The sequence below is a fragment of the Convolutriloba macropyga genome, chromosome 1 (assembly GCF_964194025.1).
Source record: "Convolutriloba macropyga chromosome 1, txConMacr16.3, whole genome shotgun sequence".
Classification (NCBI taxonomy): Eukaryota; Metazoa; Xenacoelomorpha; order Acoela; family Convolutidae; genus Convolutriloba; species Convolutriloba macropyga.
In genome coordinates, this window is record NC_134468.1 from 61,813,229 (window position 1) to 61,827,110 (window position 13,882).

General features: G+C 36.0%; 1 protein-coding gene across 3 annotated transcripts in view; it reads right to left on the reverse strand.

The window, feature by feature from the left end:
* The window catches only part of LOC142341323 (echinoderm microtubule-associated protein-like 2), an 88,429-nt gene that overhangs the window by 59,388 nt on the left and 15,159 nt on the right, over nucleotides 1–13,882 (reverse strand). For all 3 annotated transcript variants that reach the window (XM_075392255.1, XM_075392261.1, XM_075392251.1), the window contains 2 exons: nucleotides 4,809–5,059; nucleotides 2,609–2,750 (listed from right to left, as the gene is read on the reverse strand). In XM_075392255.1, coding sequence (XP_075248370.1) covers nucleotides 2,609–2,750; nucleotides 4,809–5,059 — 393 coding nt within the window. The remainder of the gene's footprint in view (nucleotides 1–2,608; nucleotides 2,751–4,808; nucleotides 5,060–13,882) is intronic.

Consider the following 13,882-nt stretch of genomic DNA (forward strand, 5'->3'; position numbering starts at 1 on the left):
TAAGATACTTTGAAGTTATTTTTAAGATACTTTGAAGTTAATACTATTATTTTTGCTACTCTTGAAAACAAAACTATTCAAAAAAATGCTATATTCATCAGCTAAACAAAATATTTTGGATGCTCAACAGTTGGGGCTAAAACTTTAGGTCAGTTCCTCGGCTTATCAATGGTTTCTGACTACTATCATCATCGAAAGCAAAAGAAAAGTAGGATCTTTTCCGCTGGTGCCCCCTTCCCCAGCTTAGTGGGTGCATATTATTTGCAGACTCATGAGCCATATTTTTACATAAATATTTACTAAGTAATGGCACGTGCTGTGTAACTGGAGGAGCAAAATGTACTGGGGGCACAAACGGAAAAAAATCCAACATTACTTAAAAATTTCTATAATCCTCTTGGCAAGCATGCTGAAAAATTTTTGTTCTTCAAACTTAGTTATTTCTCCCGATTCCATTGTAATTGCGTCACCTATATTTTTTTTAAAATCATTACTTCGAAGCCTTAAAATATTAACTGTAGACTCCTGATGATCGAAGTGCCAAACGGATATCGGTTTTCTCAATTTTTCATTCTTACACGGACTGAATATTTTTCCCCATATGAATGCGCGATTTTGAGTTCTAAATTTCAAATACTAGCCTGCATTTGTTCCAAAGAAATTCCGAGAAAGACGCAAGGTTGGAATGTTTAACATATTTTTTGGATAGGTTCTGTTTTGGTCCCCCGCTTAGTGGGCTTATATCTTTTACGCCCTCCAGTCGCACGTCCTATTTTTTTACATAGTGACGTGCTATATAACATATAATTTGTAACTGAGGGCGCAATAACACTGGAAAAACAGAATAGATCCCACTTTTTTACATTTCTCTCGAACTTCACAACAAAAATAAAATATTCTTTTGTGTTACTATTTTCTATGCCCCATCTCCAGAAGTGAACTTTTACTTTGCTTCGAAGAAGTATGTATAGCAAATCTGTGCTCTTTAAACAAATTTTTTGCTGAATGAACATGACTTTGGGTAGGTCAAAAGTCAGTCTTTTGGCCTACTTTGGGTAGGTCAAAAATACGTCAAAAGTCAGTCTTTTGGCAGCAGTTTCTTGTTTGACCTTGTGATCTCCGATACATGACATGCGCACAATTTTTTCCACGCACAGGCTGCACACTTGTTAACTTCAACACTAATTGGAAGCCCAATCCCACAGATAATTAAAGTTTCAATGAAACCAGCTAGTTTAAGTGTATTGGTCCTAGTCCCATTAGCCATTACAAATTTTCGGCGTTTTTTAGTTTGTTTTCCCCTCCAAAATTATCAAATATCTTTTTTAACAAAATGTAGGTTTTTGAGGGATTAGTTGTTCTTCTGAATCGCAAAAAATCATGGAGCATACACGCTGACTACGTTACATGCAATATTGCACGAACAATTTTAATGGCAAAAAAACAGACTTATGAAAAGACCAATGACGGACCCATGAAAAGACTTTAACTCGACTTTCATTGCAAACATTTTGTCGAGCTTAAGTCCAGCCCAAATATTGGGTCGAGCTAAAGTCTTTTGCGAAAAATCTGAGTCAAGCTAAAGTCCAGAAAGTCTTAAAATCCAGCTGAAATCTTTTCATAGCTCAAATGAGTCTAGTATGGTATTTTCATAGTACATTTGGGTCGAGCATTGTCTTTTCATAAGTCTGTACCTAGACCTGGGTATTACACAGTCCGGAACAATTCTGAGAATGGGAAGCTTTACATGGGGCTTAAACGTTTCTCTTGTTTCTAAGTGGGTGGGAAAAGAAACAGTTGCCCTTTTCATTGCAGTGGTACCGCTACCGTTGTTTCCACTGTTTTGTCTTGCGGGTGATGGCTTTTTGTGAAAGAGGTAGTAATCACAGGCTACACACTTGTACGCCCTACACTTACAACTGCTGCTAGAATGTCCAAGGCCACATGCACCCTCTGCTGGAGTACCTTTTGGGGACTGGTAGTGTTTAGCTGGACCACAAAATCGTCGATTTAATTATAGTGGATTTCTGTACACCAACTGCGATAGTCCATCAAGTGCAAATAAAAATGGTTATTATTATCCTTTTTCTACGGGTTCAGAAATTTGAACGCTGTTCCCGAAAATTATAATGAGAGTACGAATGCCAAAACACGTACACAGATCCGATAAATTAACCTGAATTTTTTAGGTAAATTTCTCAACATTATGTAGTGTGCTGCTTGAGGTTTTCTGTGAAAATGTCATCTCTGGAAATTGTTTCCCGCTGGATAGTTGTGTTCAAGCTTTATTTGCTTTATTTCCTATACCTATTTTGTATGCAGAATTTTAGCAATTTGGAGCTGAGGCAAAAAAAAATATAAAGCAGTCAACAAAAAAATCCGAAAACAATAGATCATCTAGGTTCAATCAATTTTGTAATGGCTGCGCAGATGAAAAGTGAAAACTTGAACTTCATTGCGTCATTTTATGTGTCATTAGAACAGGTTTAAAAAACTAATTACAGCTACTGTTTATCAAAAATTTTAGCCCAAGTTAAGCTTAGCCACGGCACAAACAAAATAAATTAAATAGCCTTTTCTCTTTATTAAAAAAAATGAATCAGCTTACTCCGTTCATTCAGATGATTATGATGCCCTTTGTCTTTGCCAGTGTTACCGCCTCCAGCTTCACCTGCGTTGTCACGGGTCTCTAATTCTTTAGATGCAATCACACCCTTCAAGTGGTCCACTTCTGCATTCAGACGGCCCACCTGTTATGTCAAAAAATGTCATCAGTTGTATGACATCGTAGTTTTTATTACAGTAAAATGGAAATAATATAAAGAGTCAAGCTCTACACAAGACCATATAGATTTCTATAGCTCAGCACGATGAATAACAATTAGCCTAGTCTAGACCTGGAAATATGAAAAGACCTATTAACTCCATGTGGGGGGGGGGGGGGGGTATATATTGAATTAAACTACGCGGTCGAGGGCCCTAGTTAAAGTCGAGTCTAATTCTTTTCATAAGTCCAGCCAAGTTCTTTTCATATACAAAATTGATTCAAACTAAAAAGTTGTGCCAAGATCTGGGTGCGATCTCGTGACCTTCTATAAATTTACCCAAAGGTTAACAATTGCGCTACATGTCCTTTACTTTAAAGGAAACTAAAAACAAGACATTGCTTCGGTTTCGAACGTAATTCAAGGACATTTTTTCTTGTCTAGCCAAATTCAATTCCAAGATACGTTTTATTGTCCAGCCAAATTTCAGGACACGTTTCATTGTCTAGTCAAATTCGGGACGGTTGTTTTAGTTCCAGCCAAAGTTGAGAATATCACTTAAAGTCCAGACAAATTCTGTTGATACCAAAAATCTATCCATGAGACTCTTTTTATGCCTTATATCGGCTGAGGATGGTCTTTTAATAATTCCAGGTCCATACGAGGGTATAACTCCCTCGAAATGATTTATGTCAAAATTAAATTAAAAGTTTCTGCATTTGCTAACTATTAAAACTGATGCTGAGAATTTTTGGTATTAATTGCAGTAAAGCCGTCCGTGTTTATGGTGGCTTCCAAAAGTTACAAATCACCGATATTTTTGACGAACAAACACGCGAAATCGTCGATGTCGTTTTTTTAGTTTACGAGAAAACTATATTTTTCCAAGCACTGAAGTATGTGACAAAAATAAGTTAAAGCATTGGCTTTCATCAATAAGACGTTGAATTGTTTTCTTTAAAAAATGTAACAAGATCAGTCAATACGTACAGCTTTCTGAGCTACAAAAACTTATCTATCAAAGTTTCCGTTATTAAAACTGTGCAAATACAGTAGCTACTGTTAGTGCCCATTTTTCAATAACTATTTAACACTTTAATGATAATAAATTCCTGATCATTACAGTTTCTTTGCTTTCAAGAAGTAGCACTTCGGGAGGCAAATAAAAGAAATATGAACCCATTGATGCAAAATTTCTCCACAGCTCATAATGAGATTAATGAGATCAAATTTTTTGTCGGGCATTTGCAAATCTAAAACTGACAGCATTGTTGAGCTCAGGTCTCATAAAATTTGAACAAGAGTGCAAAGAAATTTGAGAAAATTAGCCCAAAGGCACAATACTAAAATAGCTGGGACATGAAAATCAAACAGGACAGAAATGCAAACCATGAAAGACGAAAATGTAATTGAGAACCACCGATATCACAAAGGTTTTAAAAAAAACTGATGGGCAAAATGAGAAGTTAGACAATCTGGCCAAAATAGCCGTATCATTTGGGGAAAATCTTGTAATTTTTGAAACAATTATGCAACATAATTTTTCATCTGCATCATCCTTTAGCTTTTGACTATGTTTCGCAATGAAAAAAGTTCCCCTATATATCAAAATTGCTGTAAAATAACATCGCGGCGAGAAATCAAATTCTAAGCCCTAATAGAAACATGAAGAAATTATTCTTGACATATCTGTTCCGAGAAGTTGTAAAGTTGTAATAAATTATAAATTACCCTAATTTCAATTACGAGAATTTCATTAAGCGAGCAAGAAAAATGAGACAACTTTGTTTTCAGACACTGCAAAATCTTGGCCTCTGAAAAGAATTTGACCGAGCGAATTCACACATGAAACGGCAAGCAAAAACCCATGGAAAACCCTTTGCTTGTCTTGACATCAGTACTCAGCTGTGCAATTTTGGTTGATAATGTTATCTTGATCTTTCAAATATTTTGACAAATTCTATTAATCAGTCGCCGCAATAAAAAATTGTTATTCTTTTCAGAAGTGACTTGGATCAAGTATAATCTTTGAATTTAGTTAACCTCCTCCTCCAAATCAGCCACTCTCTGTTCAAGCTGTCTGTTTTTCTCCAGCAACTCGTCACTGCTTTCATTGGGAGACAGAAGTGAAGAGGGAGATGACAGATGTCCATTCTGCTGCAGAAGAGGAGGGTTTCTCTTATTATGATTGCCATCTGCCCTCTCGTGTCCCTTTCCATTACTTCTATCTCCTCTTTTGTTGCGAGTGTTCGACTCCTCTTTCTCATTGTCACGGAATCCATTCGGAGCGTGATCTAAAATCAATGAAGGGTTGATTAAGGCAATTAAGGCTCTTATACACAATAAAAAACGTCTAAGGTAAATTAACCCGAGGAAGCATCATAGCTTATCTGAAAACTTAAAATAATTTGCCTTACCTTTAAAATTCGAGGTAAAGTTAATTAACTTACCTCGAATTTTATCTCAAAAATTGCATATTGTTTACCTTAAACTAGCTAAAAAATTAGGGTAAAATTACAAGATAAAAATTACTGAGGTGCAAAATTAAGGCAAAAATTATCTCAACAGTAAAGGTAAAAATGAAGAAATTTTTATACAAATTACAGAAAAATGAAAATTCACGATTCTGGTTTTCTTCCTCAAAACTATTGTTCACTTAGCGAACTGGCAGCCTGTGTAGAAGATTTGAGGCAAAACTTATTCTAATGTTGTTGCTGTGAATTAGGAATTCTGGTCAAGTTTAGAGCGTTTGACCTCTAACAGCAGACAGTAACTCGCGCGGAATCACAGATGGCCTATTCCGACGTCAATTCAATTGAAACTTATTTTATCACTATTTTTAATATTGAGTAAGGCTGAAACGAATGAACGAAAAATGAATAACTGGCGCAGGGAGGGGGGTTATCCTTCGATTTAATAAATTGGTAAAGAGGTGAGCAGACGGGAACGGAATAAAGAGATTATCAGATTACGGCTTCCTGAATAGCCAGCAGATTAGCCCAGCCTAACCAAATATCCTAGGCTTCTTTAGTATTCAAATAAGTAAGGTGCAGATTAAAAGTCTACATTTGTAGCAATCGATTTGAAAAACGAGCAGAAATTTAAAAGAAAATCAGATGAGGAAGAACGGCTGGGCTGTGAGTTTTGCAATTTTCCTCCAAAATGGTTGATTCCGACGACCCGTATTCGTATAAGCCTTGACTAATTTTAATTCTGCATATAATTTCAAAGAAAATAGAATGCTCTATATTACGCCCTCCCGTCCCACCCCCTAACCTCGAAAATCCTGAGAAGTAAACAACACTGAATTATAGTTTTCCTCAAAGAAACCATTTATGGGTTTAACTAAGTGCATGGAACAATGTTTGAGAACCCAGCAGCTTTCAAAAGAGCCAAAACTTATTTTGGAATTACCTACGGGATAACTTTCGGGCATTTCTGTTATGATATTCTCATGTACATCTAGGCTGACAAAGTCTTATTAATCAATTCTGATATCTCAAGTAAAAGTTTGACGTCAAGGAACCAAATGTTCTCAATGCAAATTCTCAGCATTTTTTAAATCAGCTAAACAGCCGATGTTGCATCGCTAGTCTTGTTGACAATATTCATTGTTCCTCTCTATATTTGTAAAATTTCAGAGAATTTTTCCGAGGAGGCTCTTTTAATAATTGTTCCCACCCCTCTTGAGGGGGAAGGAACTATATACTCAAATGGGTTTTTTTGTTCAGTCAATTTTGGCCGGTCGATATATTCATCGTAAAGAGTTGAGACTGGTATTATTAGAAAGCTTGTCCAGGGTAGAATATGGAATTAAAAAGATTTTTTTACAGGGAGTTATTGAGGTTTAAATTTTGAGAAACGATTGAATTCCGGTGAGATCCCCCTTAATTCATCTTTTTCCGAAAACAGTCTGTCAAATAAAATCCGAAAACTCTTAAACGTTTTTCTCAAACTGGATTCTAATTTTGTAACAAAAGTGAAAAATTTGAGCGGCGCACAGTTAAATAATTTTGCTCACGAAAAGCTAGAAAACTATTTTTTACTGAATGAACAACTCACTAGGTTGATTTATGGCTTAAATTAGAAAATTTATTCATCAAAAAGTATGACAAAATTGAAATCATTTTAACACTAACCTTCCTTGTTTTTTTTTTATCGCTATCACTTTAATTCTGATTTCCACTGATTAACTTTGAAATAAATAACATGAAATTTCTCTTCCGACTATGAGACGCCTGAAAACGGACCTTATGGTCTAATGGCGATCTTTCTGGTGCTCTTTTTTTGTATCGATCAACTGTGTAAGTGCTCTATTTATTCTGCTGCAAAGACACCAGTAAACAATTTATTATTATTATTATTCCGGTGAGATTTTATTCACATTTTCCGGAATTTTTTACTAAAACTTTGCCAATTTTGCTAAAATTTGTTAATTTTTTTAGAAAGTGTTGTTAATCTTTGTTTGTAAAGACAGAAAACTTTATTGTAGGCTATTTCTGTTAATTTTTTTGTCAAAAATTCTAGCTAAATTTTTCAAAATTAAGACTTATTCATCAAAAACAGCACGAAATAAATTCCTTTAGGCCAGTTTGCTTAAATTTACAGGAATTACAGACCCAAACACCACTAACACAATCTTTTTAGACTCAAAAGGGGGCTTTTATACTTCAAATTCCGTTGAGATTGCTCTGTAATTAAAACTTTGCCGTTTTTTGCTAAATTTTTTCATTGATTATCAAAAACGCAGCATCTAATTTTGGGTTTTTAACTAACAAAATATCAATATCTAGAACATTCAAATAAATATCTATTCCTAATGGACAAACCGCATTAGCAGGACTAATTTTGGACCAATCTTGGACTGGTATAATCTAGAATTATTTTGGATTGTAATCAGTCGTTCTTTTTTATAAAAAAAAATCGATCTTTTCTACATTAATTAAACAACAGAACATTTCAAACCAAATTTCACTATTGACAGGTTCAACTGGATTTGTAAAGAGCTCCACATTGTTGTATTCAGTTGGTTACTTGAAAGCTTATGGTCGTTTTGACTTTTAAAAGTTTTTGATTTTTAAATAAATAATGACATTGAACTTTGCCTCCATTTTTCTCTTAATTTGGTCAACTTGTAGATTAATGTCAGCAAAGAAACATGATGCTTCTTCTTTCTAATGAATTCAAATTTAATCTTTATTGCGTTCTTACACTTTAAATTATGCTTTTCTGGCTTTGATACTACTAGATTTCACAATTTCTTTTATTTTCATGTATTTGCCTATTTTTCACTTCTTCTAGTATTGTCACTTTATCGCGTTATTGAAAGTCCATATATCACACTATTGGCAGTCAGAATAAGGCACAATCGATAATATTAAAACCCTTGAAGATATAGATTATGATTTTAACGGCTTCGACACTACTTTCTCGAAGAATTTATTTGAATTTTTTAAGTTTTGTTTTAACTGTCCTTTTTACTTTGTCTTTTTAGTCGTATGAAAATTCCAGTACAATGACACGGTTTTATTGAATCTTCACGGAAGAATGGATGATCCGATATTTTGATATTAGGAGATAGCTTGATATTAGAGATGGCTTTCACGACTCTGAAAACAGTTGTTTTATAAATAAAAAAAACACTTTGTAACTGCGCAATTTTGCTCCTTTTATTGTCTGTTATTATCTAGTCTCGTTTGTTACAAGCCCAATAAGATATTATTGTTGTCAAGGGAACGTTTCAAGAGGAATTGGTGTTACAAAATCTAATGGTTTTAAAGATTTCGTTGACTTTATTGGCTTCGACAAGGAAAAAAAATAAACTAATTTTTGATTTTTGTCATGTTTGACGTTATTTTTGTAGACGTAAGATATATTCTGGATAATTTCAATTCTCAAGGGCTTGCTTTATAAGACTAAATGAACCTATTTAATTAATTCATTCTGTAATTAATGGCATTAAAGTCTTTGGAAATATTATTTTCGAAAAAAATTAAAAAGCTCCTTTATTTTGCGTTTTTTTTTTTCATTTTTATCTACTTGATACCTAGCTTCTTTAATGAGAGGCTACATAATAAATTATCGATGCTCGCAGAATGTGTAACTGAAAATTTTTTGATGGCCGTAGTATGGCTTTACGCTTTCGAAAGCGTTTTCCGCCAAGTTTTAGATGATTTTTAGTTTGTCGTCTACTTGTTGTTCTTTTTGTAACCGCATAAAAAAAGAATACCGGCAACTTCTAATTCCTTCTATAGAAGTTTTATTAATTGCACACCTATGGGATATTTTAGTTGATTTCTAAGGGTTTTCATTACTTTGAAATTAATTGTTTTAAAAAAATAAGCGAATTATACCACTTTACTGTTTTGTTCTTTATTGTCTAATTGTTACCAGGCCTTTTTATTGAGGAATCCCAAATCTTTTCTGCTGAATTAAAAGTTATTTTGTTAATATCACTTTTATCTGACGCTGCTTTGACTCTGTTATTAAGTTTTGTTTTTTAAAACGGACATGAAGTTTTTGATGTAATTAATATTTGTTATTGTTGTTTGTTTTTGCTGTTCGTCTTGACTCGCTTTCTTAATATTTGCACATTTCATCAATCTATTGCACTATCATTCACTTCACCACTGAGTTATTTGCTTTGGAGGCTATCTTTTTGTCTTTTCGTTCATACACCACTTTTTAAAAGAAAATACTTGAATTTTTGTGTTTTTCTATGTTCCTCATTTGGTAGACAATCATGCCAAAATTGTGGATGAGCGGGGTCGGAACCTTATATGTAATTGTAAATTACCGATCCGCCTTGTTTAAGAAAAAAAATCAAAAATGTTGCTGAAGAAAATGAGTAATTTAGCAAGAACAACTTCATATCCCTTCTTCTATGATTTGAAGAGAAAACGTTTTTTGCACAGCAATGAAAAATTGAACATAAGCCAGTTCTATATAGATCAATTACATTTTCGTAGACTTTGGCGGAGCTGAATGATGTCTGCTTCTTCAGAAAAATACTTCTAGAGCGAATTGAAGGAGTAAAATTGGGGAAGGCTCAGAATAATTAGCAAGAATATGGTTGATATGGATTACAGCAAGAACTTTTATTTTTCTCGTGTCAAAAAACCGAAAACCGTCTCCGGCAAAATAATACCCAAACATTATTAGTCTCAGATTGTATTATTTTCAGAAATAACGACTAAGACAAATTAGTCCCAAATAAGTATCGAAACAATTGCAAATGTAATCTACAAACATTTAAGGAACGAACTCTAGTAGTTAGGAGTTAGGTATCCAAATTTATTCTTTTCATTTGATATAAAAAATGATTAAACCAAAAAATTTCCTCAAAATACACAATGTTGCAAAAAAGTATTAGTGTTCCAATCAGTTTAAAGTTAGTTTTAGAGGGATGCATTTAATAACTCAAGGAACGCGTTTGTCGATTGGTCCGCGTCAGATTAATCCAATGGTTAGTTATGACTATTTCTTCTACAATTGTTTTGCCTGCTTTCTCTGGACTCTTTTGCCTGTTCTACAAAAATTTTGTATGTCAAAAGTACAGAGCCTGTTACAAAAGCATGCTACTAGAAATGGGCTGAATTAGCATTCCTTTGTGTCATATATTGTTTTCTATGACTTTATCTTGGAACGCATCAGACAAACATTATTGATTTTGCGTCAAATCACCTATTTTCCCTCTGTAAAGAAGCTGCACCCGTTAGTACCCACCCAAATCCTGTCACTCCAGAAATCAATTATAGACCGAACTTAGGATGATTTATTGCATGAACAATGACTTTTTCAAATACGCCGCAAATTGAAGTTGTGGAACCAAACAAAAATTAACAGATAACTTTGCGATCCCAGTAGTTATGTTATGAAAAGATACTTCGACAGATGTGATCTATTAACATTTGTTTGGTTTCCATATCTTGTGTTGCGGTGCAACATTAATTGAATCACTTGCTTAGAAATGCTTTATTATAACGCTTTATGCTTAAGAATCTCAAGCTCGAAAAGACCAAGTGAATGTGATAATATCGTTTGAAACTATGAATATTTGGTTTCAGCACGTGGTTCATTATCATTGTTTTCCTCATCTTGCTCGGATTGCATTGAAGGTCATTGTATCAAAGACTAATCGTATGTAAATCGTAACATTGTATGTAAATCGTAACATACCGGCCTCCTTGAACTGGTTCAACTTTACTAATATATCATTGAAATTGGCTTTCTGGTTAAGCGGTCAATTGCCGTAAATAGTTTTTCTCAGCAACCCATCACAAGTTTATTGATACTTTCTTAAATTCAATCAGGTCTTGTTTGTCAGTTTTGTACAGTTGTAATTTACATTTCCTTGCTGTCATTCCTCGTCTGCATCCTCTGTTGTTCATTCTTCATCTGTGTCATCTTCCTTGTCAGATCTTAATGGCGGCATGTCATTGTCGTTTTTCATTAACAAGACAAGCTTGTTGACTGGCCGTATAAATAGTCCAGATGATGTTTTTAATTCAACAACTCGAACTATTGTCTCATTTCCATCAAAGACCTTTGTTATTCGTCCCATTGGCCACAGAGTGGGTGGTGTGTTCTCTTCCTTGATTAACACTACATCATTGATGTCAATATTTGTTTGTCCCGTTTGCCATTTTTTCCGTTGTTGTAAATTTGACAAATATTCTGTTGACCACTTCTTCCAAAAGTCCAAATGAAAATTGCAACGTATGTTTTCAAAAGCGTTCGAGTTCCATTTTTTTGTAGAACGGTCCACAATAGTCGAGTCCGCAGTGATTGAACGCAAATGACGGCACTAATCGTTTTCGAGGTAGATCTCCCATCTGAGGTTGTAACAATTTGGCATCAAATCGGATACATGGCTTGCATCTGTATAAGACACCCTTCACTACAGAAAGCCCTCCAGGTATCCAAATAGTTCGTCGAAGCGTGTATAACGTCAATTTTGGTCCTCCGTAGAGATTTTTCTCGTGTGCTTCTCGAATAAGCATTTCAGTGATTGGTGATTTTCTTGGTATAAGAACTGGAAATTTTCGGTCTATTGTGTAAGGTGAATTGGCTAGGCGTTCCCCAACTCGAATCACCTTATTTTCTTCATCAAAAAATGGTGAAAGGCTGTTGAGACTGCTGCTTCTAGGAAATTTTCGTCTTCTGTGTCTCCCCTTAGTGGCTGCTCCATAGGCGTTGTACTGTTTCGCTAGAATTGTCTGTATTCCCGGTAGACACGATGTACAGCTGATGCCCAGGGCCCCCGGCCCAACCTATACCATGGCTGACATCATCCTTTGAGACCCCGACGCCATCTACGATGACAAGACATCCTGGGCAGCCTGCCCTACCTATACCTAAGGAGTTCGTAGAAACTGAGCTCGCATTTTCACATGCGGCCCCGGCGCTGACATGACTACCTGGACCCCCAGCCCTACCTGTACCTAAGGAATTGGCAGTAGAAACTGAACTCGCATTTTCACCTGCGCCCCCGGTGCTGACAAGACTACCTGGGCCCCTGGCCCTACCTGTACCTAAGGAGTTGGTAGAAGAAACTGAGCTCGCATTTTCACCTGCGCCCCGGTGCTGACAAGACTACCTGGACCCCCGGCCCTACCTGTACCTAAGGATTTGGCAGTAAAATTGAGCTCGCATTTTCACCTGCGCCCCCGGCGCTGACATGACTACCTGGGGCCCCGGCCATACCTATACCACCAAACCCCTCTGGTCCAGTGAATTTGTTACGTTGCTGAATGTCTTGTTGTGTCGCATCTCTGCTGCTGTTGCTTGCATCTTCAGTGGGCTGATTCCTGATGGTCTTGAATTCATGAAGAAAATTTCGCTGTATGAAGCTGTACAGTTGAAGTCGTCCTTCGTATAAATCTTTCCCTTTTAAGGAGACTAAATTATAAGTCCGGTTCATTGGTTGAGACGTAGACTCATTACTATCAGTCCTTTCGTTTGGCGTTGAGGAGCATGCATTTATGCTTTTCGACAATTTTGTTGTCCGTTGTTTTGCTTTTGAATATTGAATTCTTCTCTTGATACTGCTGATGAACCTTTGGATATAGGTAAATATCCTTGTAACTTTATGTATTGACGAAAGCCGATTTATCATCAATAAAACTGCGTTATCTTCTTTTGATTAAATCATTGTCAGGTTTTCAGATTGCACCTTTATTTCCTTTTCCGTCTCTTCTCCTGTAGGAGACAAAATGTCTAGTGAAGGCCAGGCGTTTTCAGGTTGCCGCAACCACTCTGGTCCATTCCACCAAAGCTTATAGTTCAACAGATCAGCTGCTGCTAATCCTCTTTTGGAACATATTTCCAACTACTGGATGGAATAATTTCTTGTATTTTGGCTACTCGGTTTGCGACAAATGTTTTCCATTTCCTCGGATAATCTTGTAGCCAGGCAATGTTAAGCGTAGAATCTGACCACGCAAAAACCTTTGGATTTGGAAACCGTTCATCGCTAAAAGCATTTGTCACTGCTTCGACAAGCTTAGCTCCTAGCAGGGCAGCACAAAGTTCCAACCTTGGCACACAAACTGATTTAATTGGTGCTACTCTTGTCTTTGCTGTAAGCATTTTTGTTTCAATGAAACTGTCTGTCTCCTGTCTGATGAAAACGACAGCAGCATATGCTCTAGTAGAAGCGTCGCAAAAGACGTGCAACTGCAAATCTGATTTCCTGGCTGGCTTGAGAACCTTCCGTTGAAGACTAATTTTTTCAAGATCCTTCAGTTGTGCTCGAAGTCGCAGGTACTGCTGTAGAATTGGGTCTGATAAAGGTTGATCCCAGCTAAGTTTGTCCATCCACAACAGTTGAACAAAGGATTTATGTTGAATAGTTGTTGGTGATAGCCATCCGAGTGGGTCAAATAAACGTGAAACTTCTGAGAGGATTTGCCGTTTAGTAAACGGAGCTCCCTTGTCAAGTTTAACTGTGAAACCAAATTGATCCGGATTTGGATTCCACCTTATCCCAAGCGTCTTAATGGCATAGTCTTCGCTTTCAATTATCTTCTCGTCTTCCCTTTCTCTGAAAGTGGCAGCTAGTCTTGATACAAGTTTTGAGTCGCTAGATACCCATTTCCGTATATCAAAACCTGCTG